The 13,765-nt window shown below is 44.8% G+C and overlaps 1 protein-coding gene across 1 annotated transcript; it reads right to left on the reverse strand.

Annotated features, from left to right (window-relative positions):
• Positions 1 to 4,836: 4,836 nt before the first annotated feature.
• Positions 4,837 to 7,567, reverse strand: tmem177 (transmembrane protein 177). The gene is made up of 4 exons (XM_084023158.1): positions 7,526 to 7,567; positions 6,603 to 6,862; positions 5,287 to 6,274; positions 4,837 to 5,229 (listed from the first exon to the last, which is right to left on the reverse strand). The coding sequence occupies exons 2-3, from the start codon at positions 6,801 to 6,803 to the stop codon at positions 5,543 to 5,545; spliced, it is 933 nt and encodes a 310-aa protein (XP_083879284.1). The 5' UTR covers positions 6,804 to 6,862; positions 7,526 to 7,567; the 3' UTR covers positions 4,837 to 5,229; positions 5,287 to 5,542.
• Between the last annotated feature and the right edge of the window lie 6,198 nt (positions 7,568 to 13,765).

Here is a 13,765-nt window from a genome sequence, read left to right on the forward strand (position 1 = left end):
CTGCAGAATGGGCACTCGTTTAAAATACTACGATTAAAAACAGATAAAAAGGCATTAGTAGCGATGGCACCATGTAAAATCCTCCACTGGAGATCTCCGGTTCTCTTCTTTAGAGGAGGTATGTATAGCGTTCTCCACTGTGGGCTCAGCCCGCCCAGCCTCTCAGTCCACACGCACTCTGCTCTGTCACACAGCCGCGTTTTGTGGATAGTTTTTACACATGGTGCCGGTGCAGCGGTCTGCAGCGCAGCGAGCAAGAGTTTGAGAGAGGGCATGAGTAAAACTGAGTGAGAGTAATATATTTTTGCCTGCTCAAATGACATTATGTTTAGCTCGCGTAGCATTTCTCTTCAAAATATAATTTCTGTGCTCGCAAAATATATTTTTCTGCGCTCAAAATCTCACATTGCTGCTTCATAAATGTGGCACAAATATAACGCCATACCTTCAAGCTTCCATTCTATTGATCCATCCATCCATCCATTTTCTTCCGCTTATCCGGTACCGGGTCGCGGGGGCAGCTGCCTGAGCAGGGACGCCCAGACTTCCCTCTCCCCGGACACTTCCCCTAGCTCCTCCGGGAGGACCCCAAGGCGTTCCCAGGCCAGCCGGGTGACATAGTCACTCCAGCGTGTCCTGGGTCTTCCTCGGGGTCTCCTCCCGGTGGGGCATGCCTGGAACACCTCCCGAGGGAGGCGTCCAGGGGGCATCCGATGCAGATGCCCGAGCCACCTCAACTGGCTCCTCTCGATGTGGAGGAGCAGCGGCTCTACTCCGAGCTCCCCCCGTGTGACGGAGCTCCTCACCCTATCTCTAAGGGAGCGCCCCGCCACCCTGCGGAGGAAGCTCATTTCGGCCGCTTGTATCCGGGATCTTATTCTTTCGGTCATGACCCAAAGTTCATGACCATAGGTGAGGGTAGGAACGTAGATTGACCGGTAAACCGAGAGCTTCGCCTTTCGGCTTAGCTCTCTCTTTACCACGACGGACCGATACAGCGACCGCATTACTGCAGCCGCTGCACCGATCCGCCTGTCAATCTCGCGTTCCATCCTTCCCTCACTCGTGAACAAGACCCCAAGATACTTAAACTCCTCCACTTGAGGCAGGAACTCCCCCTCAACCTGGAGGGAGCAAGCCACCTTTTTCCGGTCGAGAACCATGGCCTCAGATTTGGAGGTGCTAATCCTCATCCCGGCTGCTTCACACTCGGCTGCAAACCGCCCCAGGACATGCTGGAGGTCCTGGCTCGAAGGAGCCAACAAGACCACATCGTCCGCAAAAAGCAGGGATGAAATCCAGTGGCTCCCGAACCAGATCCCCTCCGGCCCACGGCTGCACCTAGAAATCCTGTCCATAAAAATAATGAACAGGACCGGTGACAAAGGGCAGCCCTGCCGGAGTCCAACATGCACCTGGAACAGGTCTGACTTACTGCCGGCAATGCGAACCAAGCTCCTGCTCCGGTCATACAGGGACCGAACAGCCCTTAGCAGAGGGCCCCCGACCCCGTACTCCCGAAGTACCTCCCACAGAATGCCACGAGGGACACGGTCGAATGCCTTCTCCAAGTCCACAAAACACATGTGGACTGGTTGGGCAAACTCCCATGAACCCTCGAGCACCCTGCGGAGGGTATAGAGCTGGTCCAGTGTTCCACGGCCAGGACGAAAACCGCATTGTTCCTCCTGAATCCGAGGTTCGACTATCGGCCTAATTCTCCTCTCCAGCACCCTGGAATAGACTTTCCCGGGGAGGCTGAGAAGTGTGATCCCCCGATAGTTGGAACACACCCTCCGGTCCCCCTTTTTGAATAGAGGGACCACCACCCCGGTCTGCCAGTCCAGAGGCACTGTCCCCGACTGCCACGCGATGTTGCAGAGACGTGTCAACCAAGACAGCCCCACAACATCCAGAGACTTGAGGTACTCAGGGTGGATCTCATCCACCCCCGGTGCCTTGCCACCGGGGAGCTTCTTAACTACCTCGGTGACTTCAGCCCGTGTAATGGGTGGATGAACCTCTGAGTCTCCAGCCTCTGCTTCCCCAATGGGAGACGTGTCAGTGGGGTTGAGGAGATCCTCGAAGTATTCCTTCCACCGCCCGACGATATCCCCAGTCGAAGTCAGCAGCTCCCCACCTCCACCGTAAACAGTGTTGGTGGGGGGCTGCTTCCCCTTCCTAAGGCGCCGGATGGTTTGCCAGAATTTCCTCGAGGCCGACCGATAGTCCTCCTCCATGGCCTCCCCGAACTCTTCCCAGACCCGAACTTTTGCTTCAGCGACCGCCCGTGCTGCAGCACGCTTGGCCTGCCGGTACCCGTCAGCTGCCTCGGGAGTCCCCCGAGCCAACCAGGTTCGGTAAGACTCCTTCTTCAGCTTGACAGCATCCCTTACTTCCGGTGTCCACCACCGGGTTCGGGGATTGCCACCACGACAGGCACCGGAGACCTTACGGCCACAGCTTCGAACAGCCGCGTCAACAATGGAGGCAGAGAACAAGGTCCATTCGGACTCAATGTCCCCAGCCTCCCTCGGGATCTGGTCATAGCTCTCCCGGAGGTGGGAGTTGAAGACCTCCCTGACAGAGGGTTCCACCAGACGTTCCCAGCAGACCCTCACAACGCGTTTAGGTCTGCCAAGTCTGTCCAGCTTCCTCCCCTGCCAGCGGATCCAACTCACCACCAGGTGGTGATCAGTTGACAGCTCAGCCCCTCTCTTCACCCGAGTGTCCAAAACATACGGCCGGAGGTCAGATGACACAACCACGAAGTCGATCATTGACCTCCGGCCTAGGGTGTCCTGGTGCCATGTGCACTGATGGACACCCTTATGTTTGAACATGGTGTTCGTTATGGACAAACCGTGACCAGCACAGAAGTCCAATAACAGAACCCCACTCGGGTTCTGATCGGGGAGGCCGTTCCTCCCAATCACGCCCCTCCAGGTAACACTGTCGTTGCCCACGTGAGCGTTGAAGTCCCCCAGTAAAACAATGGAGTCCCCGGTTGGAGCACTCTCAAGTACCCCTCCCAAGGACTCCAAGAAGGCCGGGTACTCTGCACTGCCGTTTGGCCCATAGGCCGAAACAACAGTGAGAGACCTATCCCCGACCCGAAGGCGCAGGGAAACGACCCTCTCGTTCACCGGGGAAAACTCCAACACATGGCGGCCGAGCTGGGGGGCTATGAGCAAGCCCACACCTGCTCGGCGCCTTTCACCGCGGGCAACTCCAGAGTAGAAGAGAGTCCAGCCTCTCTCAAGGAGTTGGGTTCCAGAGCCCAGACTGTGCGTGGAGGTGAGCCCGACTACCTGTAGCCGGTAGCGCTCTACCTCCCGCACTAGCTCAGGCTCTTTACCCCCCAGTGAGGTGACATTCCATGTCCCCATGGCTAGAGTCACCGTCCGGGGATTGGGTCGCCGGGGCACCCGCCCAGGACAGCCACCCAAATCCCACCGCACCGGCCCCTTCTGAACCCTCCTGCGGGTGGTGGGCCTACACTATTCTATTGATCCACTGAAAGAAAACACGGTGGATTGTGGATTCCACTTAGTAGCCACTTCCATGGCACGGTCTTCCTAAGGACAATGATGTATAAAGTCAGTGTATGTCTAGCTACAACACTATTAATTATATGCTTCTATATTTAGTTCAGTCCACAGGGTACGGGATTGGAGCTGTAATTAAAACACAACATCTGAACCTCATTAATATGCAGTCAGATGACCTAAGGGAACCTGGGTTCTATATGATGAGTTCTGAACCACAAAAGCGGCATATTAAGATTATCAACGCTAAATAAATTAGTTATGGTCGTGCACATGATGCGTGAGTAGCCCTGTTATTCTCCTTAAAGGTTATTTGAGACCTGCCCTGAGAGAATAATATAATGTTCTTCATTAAAGTGAACACAACATAGATGATTATTGGTATAAAGAGCACAGGGAAAGAGCTAAAATGGTGACGATCCGAACAAAAAACGTATTTAGTCACCGAGAGGCTGAACGGGGGAAAGTTGCTCGACGCGCTGGCTGTCAACCATGCACTGAATACGTATGTATGAGTTTCGTATTTTATTGTTCCAGTATGGAGCTAGAACAGTCTCATAATTCATAAATGCACACAGAAATTCATAAATGCACAAAAAAGATTTACAAATGTATTTGGGGATTTGTATATACATGTGACTCAAAACACAAATACATTTTCAATGCACACACAAATATGTTTCATTTCATATGTAAGTAAAAAATATTCACATATAAAAAACAAGATTCATAAACATATTTCCAATGCACACACAAATCTAAAAAAAAATCACAAATACATGAATGTTAAAGTATTTGCAATCTTCATCAAATACGCATTTGGGGCTTGTTACATTCATATATGAACTGTTGGACCTGTATTTACAAAGTGCTTTTAATTTGTAAACCTCCCTGCATTTGTGTGTGAAACTTTTGAGACTCCCCTGACGTGACTCTGATCCACAAATGCGTTTTTTCTAAGAGGAGGTTGTCTGTAGCCAATCGGATGTCTCCCTCCTTTACAGCCAATCACGTGAGTGCGTTGCGTTGGAGGGATATGGGTGCTAGAGCCAGAATCGACCTTATTTCTGGAGATAATTTCCCTTCTTCCTGTGCTCCCTGTCTTTATGCTGTATAGATTAGGTGTACAGTTATATAAATATCTATTTTTCTTTTATAAAGAAGCATTTTATGGAAGTAATTTATTCCCTCATTCTGGGGAAGATGAACCGGTGCGGGCGGAGTTGTGTTTTAGACTTTTGGGGGAGACACTCACGTGATTGGCTGTAAAGGAGGGAGACATCTGGGGTGGGGGGGGGGGGGGGGGGGGGGTGTAGTTGCTTCCAAATATACCCACACCAAAACATAAATAGTGCAGATATTATAAGCACTAGTCTGTTCCATAACAATCCCACATATTGTCCTTCATAATGGATGCATTAGATTCTCTAACTTAGAGCATTTATCGTAGTGGCTAAACACTTTAAAAAAAATTACATTTGGGCCGATGGTGAAGATCTGTAATAGCAAACCTCTCTAGTGTTGCATGATAGAAGGGTTTCAATGTCTGAGATACGAAAAATTTACACTGGCTGGAAACAATTTGCCGATGACACAGGGTATTTAATCAAAGGTCCAAAACTAACCTACCAAGGCACGGCTTGATACCAATAAAATGTAGTAAGGAAATATATTTTTTATACTATGGGTAATATCTTGAGCCAAAGAAGAATGACACCTTATTCTGCATGACAAAGACTGTTCAACTATGTCTATTCAAAAACATTTATTTCCATCACAAGCTCAGAACAGTTTTAAAGATGTTTATTTTTACTTTGGTAAACAACCAACCTTAATCTAGACTTCTGTTGGACAATATTTGACACCCTGAAGATAACAACACAAGAGGTCTTGTCATTTCTAATCTTCCACACTTCAGGATTCATAAAATGCACAACATAACATTCAGCACACGTGGGACGACATATTAGAAAGCTCCCCACCACCATTTCTGTTCAGGCTTTTTGCTCTCTCAGCAGAGTGAGGATCCCTGCCCTCCTGGATGTGTACGGTGTGTGTTTCATCTGAAGGATGTGGGCGGGAAACAAATTCCCATTCGGAGCATACATCTCCTCTCCCTTCTGTCCCATCAGGGAACGCAGTGTCATGTTTCGGGACAGAATCTTATTGTAAAACTCCACCCCTCCTTTGGCATAATCACATGACACTCCCGCTGCACGGCGGTCCGAGCTATAGTCAATCCACTGGCTGACAGCATCCGAGGCCAGGAAGTAGGATACGGCACCGAGCCCCAACGCCAGAAGGTTCACACCTCCGCGAATTAGTGGAGGCCCAGCATGGAGCCCAAACACCTGCTTCATTAGCACGCTGTACACCCAAACCCCACCAAGGCAGACCGGGGCAACAGCGGCGCTCACAACAGGTCCTCCAGACTGCAACCGAGCCACTTCTCGTGCTACGGCAAACTTCTGTGCCTCGAGGGAAAACACCAGGGCCTCCTGTAGAGCAGAGCCAGTATCACTGCTCCATTCCACCGTTTTGCCGTTGATAAAAATGGTGCGGTTGGTGATTCCGCTTGGGTCATCAGGAGTGCTGTTGAAGTTTGCTGGGATGCCAATTTGAGCCCCTGTAGAAAGCCAAGGGACACCAGCGGCAACCGGATGAAACCCAAAGGAGGCAAAGGCAGAGAAGTTCTTGGGTGATTTGATACCATAGTCCTTCAACACCTACACATGGCAACACAGGGAGTTTAGATTTTATTTCACTTTTTTATTGTTCCTCCGTAGACTTTGAATTTATTATTGTGTGAAATGCTTTGTGAGTTTTGTGATTTATATAGTTTGACTTCTTTTTACTTCAACAACTGTAAAAACGTTGTACATCCATCTAATGCTAATAAGCCTGACATAACTGCTAGAAAAAAAAAATATAGTGCTTTTGAATACTTCAATAATCGACAGTGAAGTTAATTTCTAGATGGAATATCCTATACAAACATAATTGAGTCCACAACTCTTATAAATGTAACTTTGAAGGTAAATTAGACAACAACACCTGCTGGAAGACATCCTCAAGCTTTTCAGACAACGTGACCGGTTCTCCTTTGGACCAGGCCTGATAGAGCTGACGGTAGGAGATGTCAGGAAAAACATGGTGGAAAATGTTGGCTGCAAAGACCCCGCCACAGCTCACAACAAGCACTGGAGTCCTGTACTTCTGAAGAAGCACTGCATACCTGAGGAAGTGAGACGCCATGTCACGTCTTTGTTTTTTAATTGATTTGGTGTGAGTCGGGTGTCTTCAGCAGGTGGCATCTGGAAGGGAGGAGACAGGCATGCATGAGTATAGCAACAGATGACTTCCTGCTTGTTAAAGATATGCATATGATATGAGAGGGAATTTAACAGAAACATGAAGCTGTTGGCTAGTGTGTGGGTGTGTCTCACTCAAGGACATTTCAGGTGGAGATTTGAAACCTGTTCAATCTGCCGTTGAAGGAATATTCTCTCCACAACATTAGCTTCACCCATATTCAGTCAGCTGTCGTTGACAGGTGCACAAGACAGTCCCTAGCCATTGTTTTCAAGGTTAACTCTGGATAAGATTGGGAAGATAACAGCTGACACAACTAATGCATCATATTGGCAAAGGTGGGAACAGCATCATGGTGACACAGCATCTATAGGCAGAGTGACCAATGAATCTCCTAATCGAGTTGAAGTCCAAATTATCTGGTAAGCTAGGCAGCAATCTTATGTCAATCACTATCTCTGGTCATTCAACGTCGCTTAAAACCAACACAAACGTACCGTTACCCAACTCTATTGCTGCAAACTGATCTTGTTTTCGCTCCACTGACCCCAAAAGGAAATGCTCACATCGGCAGCCGGTTTAGGGTTTAGATCAATTAATGCAAACGCAACGAAAACACCAGCAAGTATCGTCTTTATATCAAACAAAAGGCATCCAACACTCACATGTTCTCCACATATTGGCAAGGACAGCCAGACAGTTCTTACGAGACGTAAAACCCCTGTCCGTAAAGCGATTTAGCGTCGTCGCGGTGTTGTGCGACAGTTTTACGACAGTGTACTTTAATGTCGTCAAGAGTGTTTTCAACCTACAAAATTAGGCAATGAACGCCGAGACCCGAGAGAGCAGATGTGTTAGGACAGCTAGGAGCAAGGACGTTCAAATGAAAGGCAGAATTATTAAGAGGTTGAGCAGAATATTATTAATAATCATTGCTGGAAATAATCATGTAATGACTTGTTATAAAACAATAGCAGATTTCACCTGTTAAGTTTCTGTCCTTCACATAACCAGATAGTGTATATAAAGTTTTATTGTTTCAGTTTATTAAAAAAACAACATATTCCTTTTATACATTTAAAACAAGTGCATCCATTTGAAGTTATGGGTATAAAAAGGTAGTTGTAGTCTGGTAGTAATGTATCTGACCACCAAGGCACAACCACCCTGATGGCACCTTAACAAAGTGCAAGACAAAGAAATATACAAACACAAAAACAGTAACAACAACAAAAAGTATTATTAAATGTTACCAAGTTCTGCTGCAATTCAGGATTACATTTATTTGCAATTTCCATGTGTATATTCCAATAAAATAAGTATATAAGTATTCACAACCTTCACTTATTTAATTTTCCCCAATTGCATCCCAATACATAGGCTACATCACCATCTGCTTCGTTGTGCACCAGACGTTGAATCCATGCTCCGGTGACCTACTCTGGGTCGTCCGGCAGGGGGCGCTGATCTGCACTCGTTAAAGCGTTGACTTTTGACAGGAATGACGTGTCATCATCTCACAGCACTCCCTCTGCGGTTTTGATGGTACTTTCCACCAGGGTATTTACCTCACTGATCAAAGCTGTAATCTTGTCCTTCATCATCGTTTCTTTTATGCTTCTCTTCTTTCTTTGAGCGTTGTTGTTGCCTTCTCCACCGTTAAAATGCAAGGAAAAACCACAGCTTAGGCCTACAGAAAACGTGCTTTATCGGCCGGTCGCGTTCGTTCAATTCATCTGTACTCCCATCGGCTGTCGCGAAAATTGACGCAATGCTATTCGCCATTTTGATGACGTGTAATGAGTCGAGTTCAGCTGAGTTCAATCAGCTTCACCTGCCCTGCTGACACGGTGACGGGTGGGAATATGTAAATGAAGAAAAGGCATGCAAAATAAAAAATGCAGTGCTTTTTTTTTGTCTCATAACAAAAGATGGATTATCTTCAATTAAATAGATGAAAAATAACAAAATATTTAGCAGAGCAATCATGACCTGTCATGAGAGCCATAATGCAGTCTGCTAGTATAGTCCTGTAAAACATGGTGATGACACACGGCAAGATTAACCGCCCATTTGCAAACATGATATCGCACCTTTTTTTTCAGGTCACAGTTGAAACCTATAGGTGAACTTGATCTGCACGGCGGGTGGAGTCGTGGCATTAAGCATGGAACAAATTCTCAGCTTTGTCAGTCAAATGAGATTCAGGTGAAAGAAATGAGGGTTGGAGTGGTGGGGAGATTTGTTTGACGTGTGAATGTGCTTTTTCTCAGGAAATCAGGGATGGAGAGTTGGGTTTATTCTTCCCATTTGTTCCTGGACAAGTAACGAAGCGTAGAAAAGTGTAAAACCTCACTGAATATTGTACTTTATTGCACTTTAATGTAGATCATTTTAAACTACAAATATGTGAATATAGTCATTTTGCTGTATGTCTAGTGTGTGGGAGTTCAGCCTTGGAAATAATTTTAGACATTTTTCAGTTTTATGGCAAATCTCTTCAAGATGACAAATCGTTTACGCTTTGGTTCACAAGCACTGTTTTTATCTATTCCTACTTTGTTGCGTGGAAATCAAGCAAGAATGAGGCCACGTTGTAGCTTTGGATTCCCTTCTGCCTCCAAGTTAAAGTAAAATTAAATCATACAATTTGCGAATAGAATAGAATAGAATTGAGGAGAATAGAAAATGATGGGGAAAAAAGGTCACTAAAGGTAAATATGTATTATGTCATCATTGATTTTTGAATGTATGTATATTATGTTTTATTGGAAGACAAATCAAGCAGAACAGAGTAAAGTTATATGTATCAACATGGGTGGATTGTGAGACAATGGGTCCATGTGTAAAAGGCCTCAACACCTCTTTTTGTTGTTGTTTTGTGTCTCTTTGCTGTTCTTATGCATCTTTTTGCATGTTTTTGTGTCTATTGTTGCCATGTTGGGTCCTTTTTTTGTCATTTTGTGGTTATTTTGGCCCCTATTTGTGTTTATTTTGCACCTCTTTCTAGTCATTTTATGTTGCTTTGAGGTCATTTTGAGTCTCTTCCTGGTTGGTATGTGTCTGCCCGAGGGGTACAGTATTTTGCAAGGTGAAGGCCAGGGGGGCATCTGACAATTTGGGTCCCTGGGCCGGTGCCCAGTCCAGTAATCCATCTGTGACAACAGGATCAATAGACAACAAACAAACAGAACGTTTAGAACAGAACAAATGAGGAACAAAGCAGGTGGAACTTGCCAGAATAACATTAAAGCCGGTCTCCTCCACATCCCTTTTTTTCTGTCGAGTTGCTGCAGTCATCTGTGGGTGTGATTAATAGATGGGGATGGATCATTACAGCCCTATTGGTATTTCCCTTTTTTTTTAGACCTTACTGCAATTAATGTGTGTTTATGCATGGTAAATGTTCCACATTTCTCTCGATCAAGCCAAACATGCACACCATGCATGCAAATTACAAAAAAAAGGGGAAGGGGTGAACATATGCATGGTTGCTGCTGATCTGTAATGAAGTGTGTGTGTGTGTGTGTGTGTGTGTGTGTGTGTGTGTGTGTGTGTGTGTGTGTGTGTGTGTGTGTGTGTGTGTGTCAGTTTCTCTTGAGGAGCTCTGAGACGTCTCTACATTCCTTTGAGCTGTTGTTAAATTTTAATGGTGTAGCTGAGCTTGGTGCTTTTACACAGGATGCAAATGAAAGCTGGAACCAGGAACAAAACAGCTGATTTGAAATGCACTCACTGGCTGCACACATGCAGTGGTGTCGTATACAGGAGGAAGTGAAAGTTGTGCAGTTGCTTGAGACAGTAATGAGAAAACTGTCTAAACTGTCTTTTAGATCTGGTGTATTGCCGTGTTGCATGATCCTGTGATGACCTCTAATTACAATATTTTAGATTGCAGTGTGCAACAGCTGTTTTCATCAACATGGATGGATGTACCTTGGTATATGGTGCTAGTGTTGAAATGAAAGCATAATGCGGTGAAGCTGCCAAACACCCCTGTAAAATAATTTGTGAATTTGTAGATTTCAGCCCAGCAAAACATTATTTTAATTTCAGGTCAGATCTAATCATACAGACCAATAGGTGTGAACACTCAACCATTGTTTTTTCACAATCAAGCCAATTTAGTAATTGCTTTATCAACACATTCATCAAAAGAAAATACAAATAAAATACAAAATAAATATGTACAAGAGCATTTTGAGACACAAGTTACAGAGTTAAGTGTTGATACCCAACATATGTGTAACATATCAACATAATATAGTATAAAATGGTAATGATAATGTAGTATAGGATATGAGATTAAGTATAAGGTGAAAGGTAATAATATAGTATTAGTCAGTAGTACCAGTGAATGAATAGGGTCCTCCTTGTTATTAATTTTTAACAAAAAAAAGCACATTTTATCCACATTTTATTCAAACCTTTATCGCCCTCAGACTTACAGTACATCTCTTCGTTAAAATACAAATATGAAAACTAATGCACTTTATTTAGCATGCAATTTTTAAAAAACATTGATCCTTTTATGGCATACATAATGAAATGTGCACAATGTGGAAGATAAACCATGCAAATTAGAGACATACACCGAATAGATTCATATATTCATCGACATAAAACCTGTAGAGTGATGATGCCTTGATAATACAACCTTGTACACGTAGAAGCCACATATAAGTAATTTTAGGGTAAAAAGGAACAATTAATCACTTTGCTGCATATGTGTGTGTGCACGCACGTGTGTGTGCATATGTATTGTGATCATGTCAGACGGTCTGATTCTAGTGAAGAAACAGCTCCCTTCTGTCTCCATGGAAACAGGCAAGAGGCGATGTAAGTGTGAGTGTGGCTGTGAGTGTGTGTGTGTGTGTGTGTGTGTGTGTGTGTGTGTGAGTGTGTGCGTGTGTGTGAGTGTGTGTGTGTGTGTGTGTGTGTGTGAAGGGAAAGACTCAGAGAGAATCCCTCATTCTATTCTATTCTGAGCTATAAACCTCAAATAAATAAGTGCAGAAGTACAAGGGAGTGTTGTGTGTTCATGACAGTCATGTGTCAGTCCTGTCTCTGAGTGGGTAGAGCAGGTCATCGTGGCAGTGCGACCCCCGGTCCCTATTGTCTGCATGTTGAAGTGTCCTGTGAGACACTGAACCCCATGTTGCTCTCTGGGTGCTTTACAGCAGCCCACTGCTCAATAATACCCAGGGTGGATAGGTCCAATTTTCATGTATAAATTCTAATAATAAAAAAGTGTTTACAACAGGAAGCATTTCCATGTATTCCTCCCCGCCTTCCACACAATTCACACTGGAAGAATCCTCGTGTCTGTGAAAAGAATCAGGAATGAACCAAATTGCATGAGCATTATTTTAAAGCTAATATTGGTGTCAGTGTCAGTGGTGCTCTGCATTTAAACAGCCTGAGGGGACTATATTTTAAAAAAAAATAAAAAAAAAACAGAATTCAAACAAGCTGCATTCCGTCTCATTTTTGTAAAATTAGAGACATGCATGTTCAAGTCAAGTGGGGAAGGAGTCGAACGTTTTCAAGGGCAGCGTCCTGTGTTTAAAGGTCAGGGAGGCTATGGTATTTGCTAGACATTGATGGATAATGGATTGAGTGTGTTTTTTTCCCACATACACATTCCATGTGTGTTTCCATACTGAAACACACACGCAGACGTCACTGGTGCTTAATGACCTGGACACTAAATGTCAATTCCACTTTTCAACGTGGACATGATGAACAATGTGGCCTTTTGATGTCCCCTAAAAGAAAATCAATATCATAATGTTTACAAATGTTGCAAATATTCCTGTGAGAATAATAATTTTGAACATATCATTTGGTCCGGTATTGTTGTGTTCATGGACATTGGTCCTCCTGTGACTGTAAATGTAGTGCTGCCATCAGAATAGCTCCCTCTCCCTGACCCTGCCCTCCAAACGCTGGCAGCTCCCGAAGAAAAATGAGGACTTCAAAGCAATCATTTCTCAAATTAAGATCAACTTGTCGACCAATGCAGTGGAGTGACCTCTCAATGAATAAATAAATCAGTAACGCAGTCAATCAATTCACCACCTCTTGATTGCTTCCTACAAGTCCTCCAAAGTCTAAATCAATATGTTCTTACGTCGAACAGAGCAAGCTTTTTAATCCCAGCTGGATTTACCCGAAAAACTCACGTGTCATCGCTGACCTGTCTTACAGTCTTATAATGCAAAGCCGTATGAAAATTCCATTTCTATGACTCGCCCCACACCAATTTCACAATTTCCCCAATTCAAAAGTATTATCAGCTCCTCTTTACTTTCAAGTGAAAAGCTTCACCTTAGCGATCCCTACCACATCCACACAGTGACCCTAACCAGACCGGATCCTTCTCAGCTTCCCACACATTGGTATTTAATGGAGCACCAAACCAACCCAGAAATCCTGGGACTTGGGGCCGCCCCTGTGTCTGCAGGAGTGGGCCCCCTTCTGACTCTGAATTTAATTGTCGATGTTGTTGGGGGTGCAATGGAAGTTCTGATACTTTTAATGGCTCAACTTGGTTGGCCGACATCATAAAGCATTGGCACCATTAAGTGTGATCTGTAAATCTCTACATGGTTTTAGCTTCGCCCAGACTGAAATATCTTGGATTGGAGAGATTTTGTACAGATATATATTATTCCCAAAAACTGTATCCTACACACGACATGTGAGCAGGAGCAGGAGAGTGAGCGAGGATTGGATCGGAAAATTGATCCAACAGTCGCCATGCGGACCGGATGGCTACTATTGGATCAATTTTGTCTCAATTGACAAATCTTTCAAATTGTAGACCAGAGCTTTAAATGTATATCGGATGCATTGCCATGAAATTCAGTTCAGATGTATTTTCCCCTCAGGATAAATTGTGA

Source organism: Eutrigla gurnardus, assembly GCF_963514095.1.
Source record: "Eutrigla gurnardus genome assembly, chromosome: 12".
In the NCBI taxonomy this organism is placed as follows: Eukaryota; Metazoa; Chordata; class Actinopteri; order Perciformes; family Triglidae; genus Eutrigla; species Eutrigla gurnardus.

What these genes read in the sequence shown, in the direction of transcription:
- tmem177 (XM_084023158.1), bottom strand. Translation starts at nt 6,803, where the DNA reads ATGGCGTCTCACTTCCTCAGGTATGCAGTGCTTCTTCAGAAGTACAGG. An exon ending in TTGAGGATGTCTTCCAGCAG is followed by an intron (nt 6,275 to 6,602) that starts GTGTTGTTGTCT and finishes TGCCATGTGTAG; the next exon opens with GTGTTGAAGGACTATGGTAT.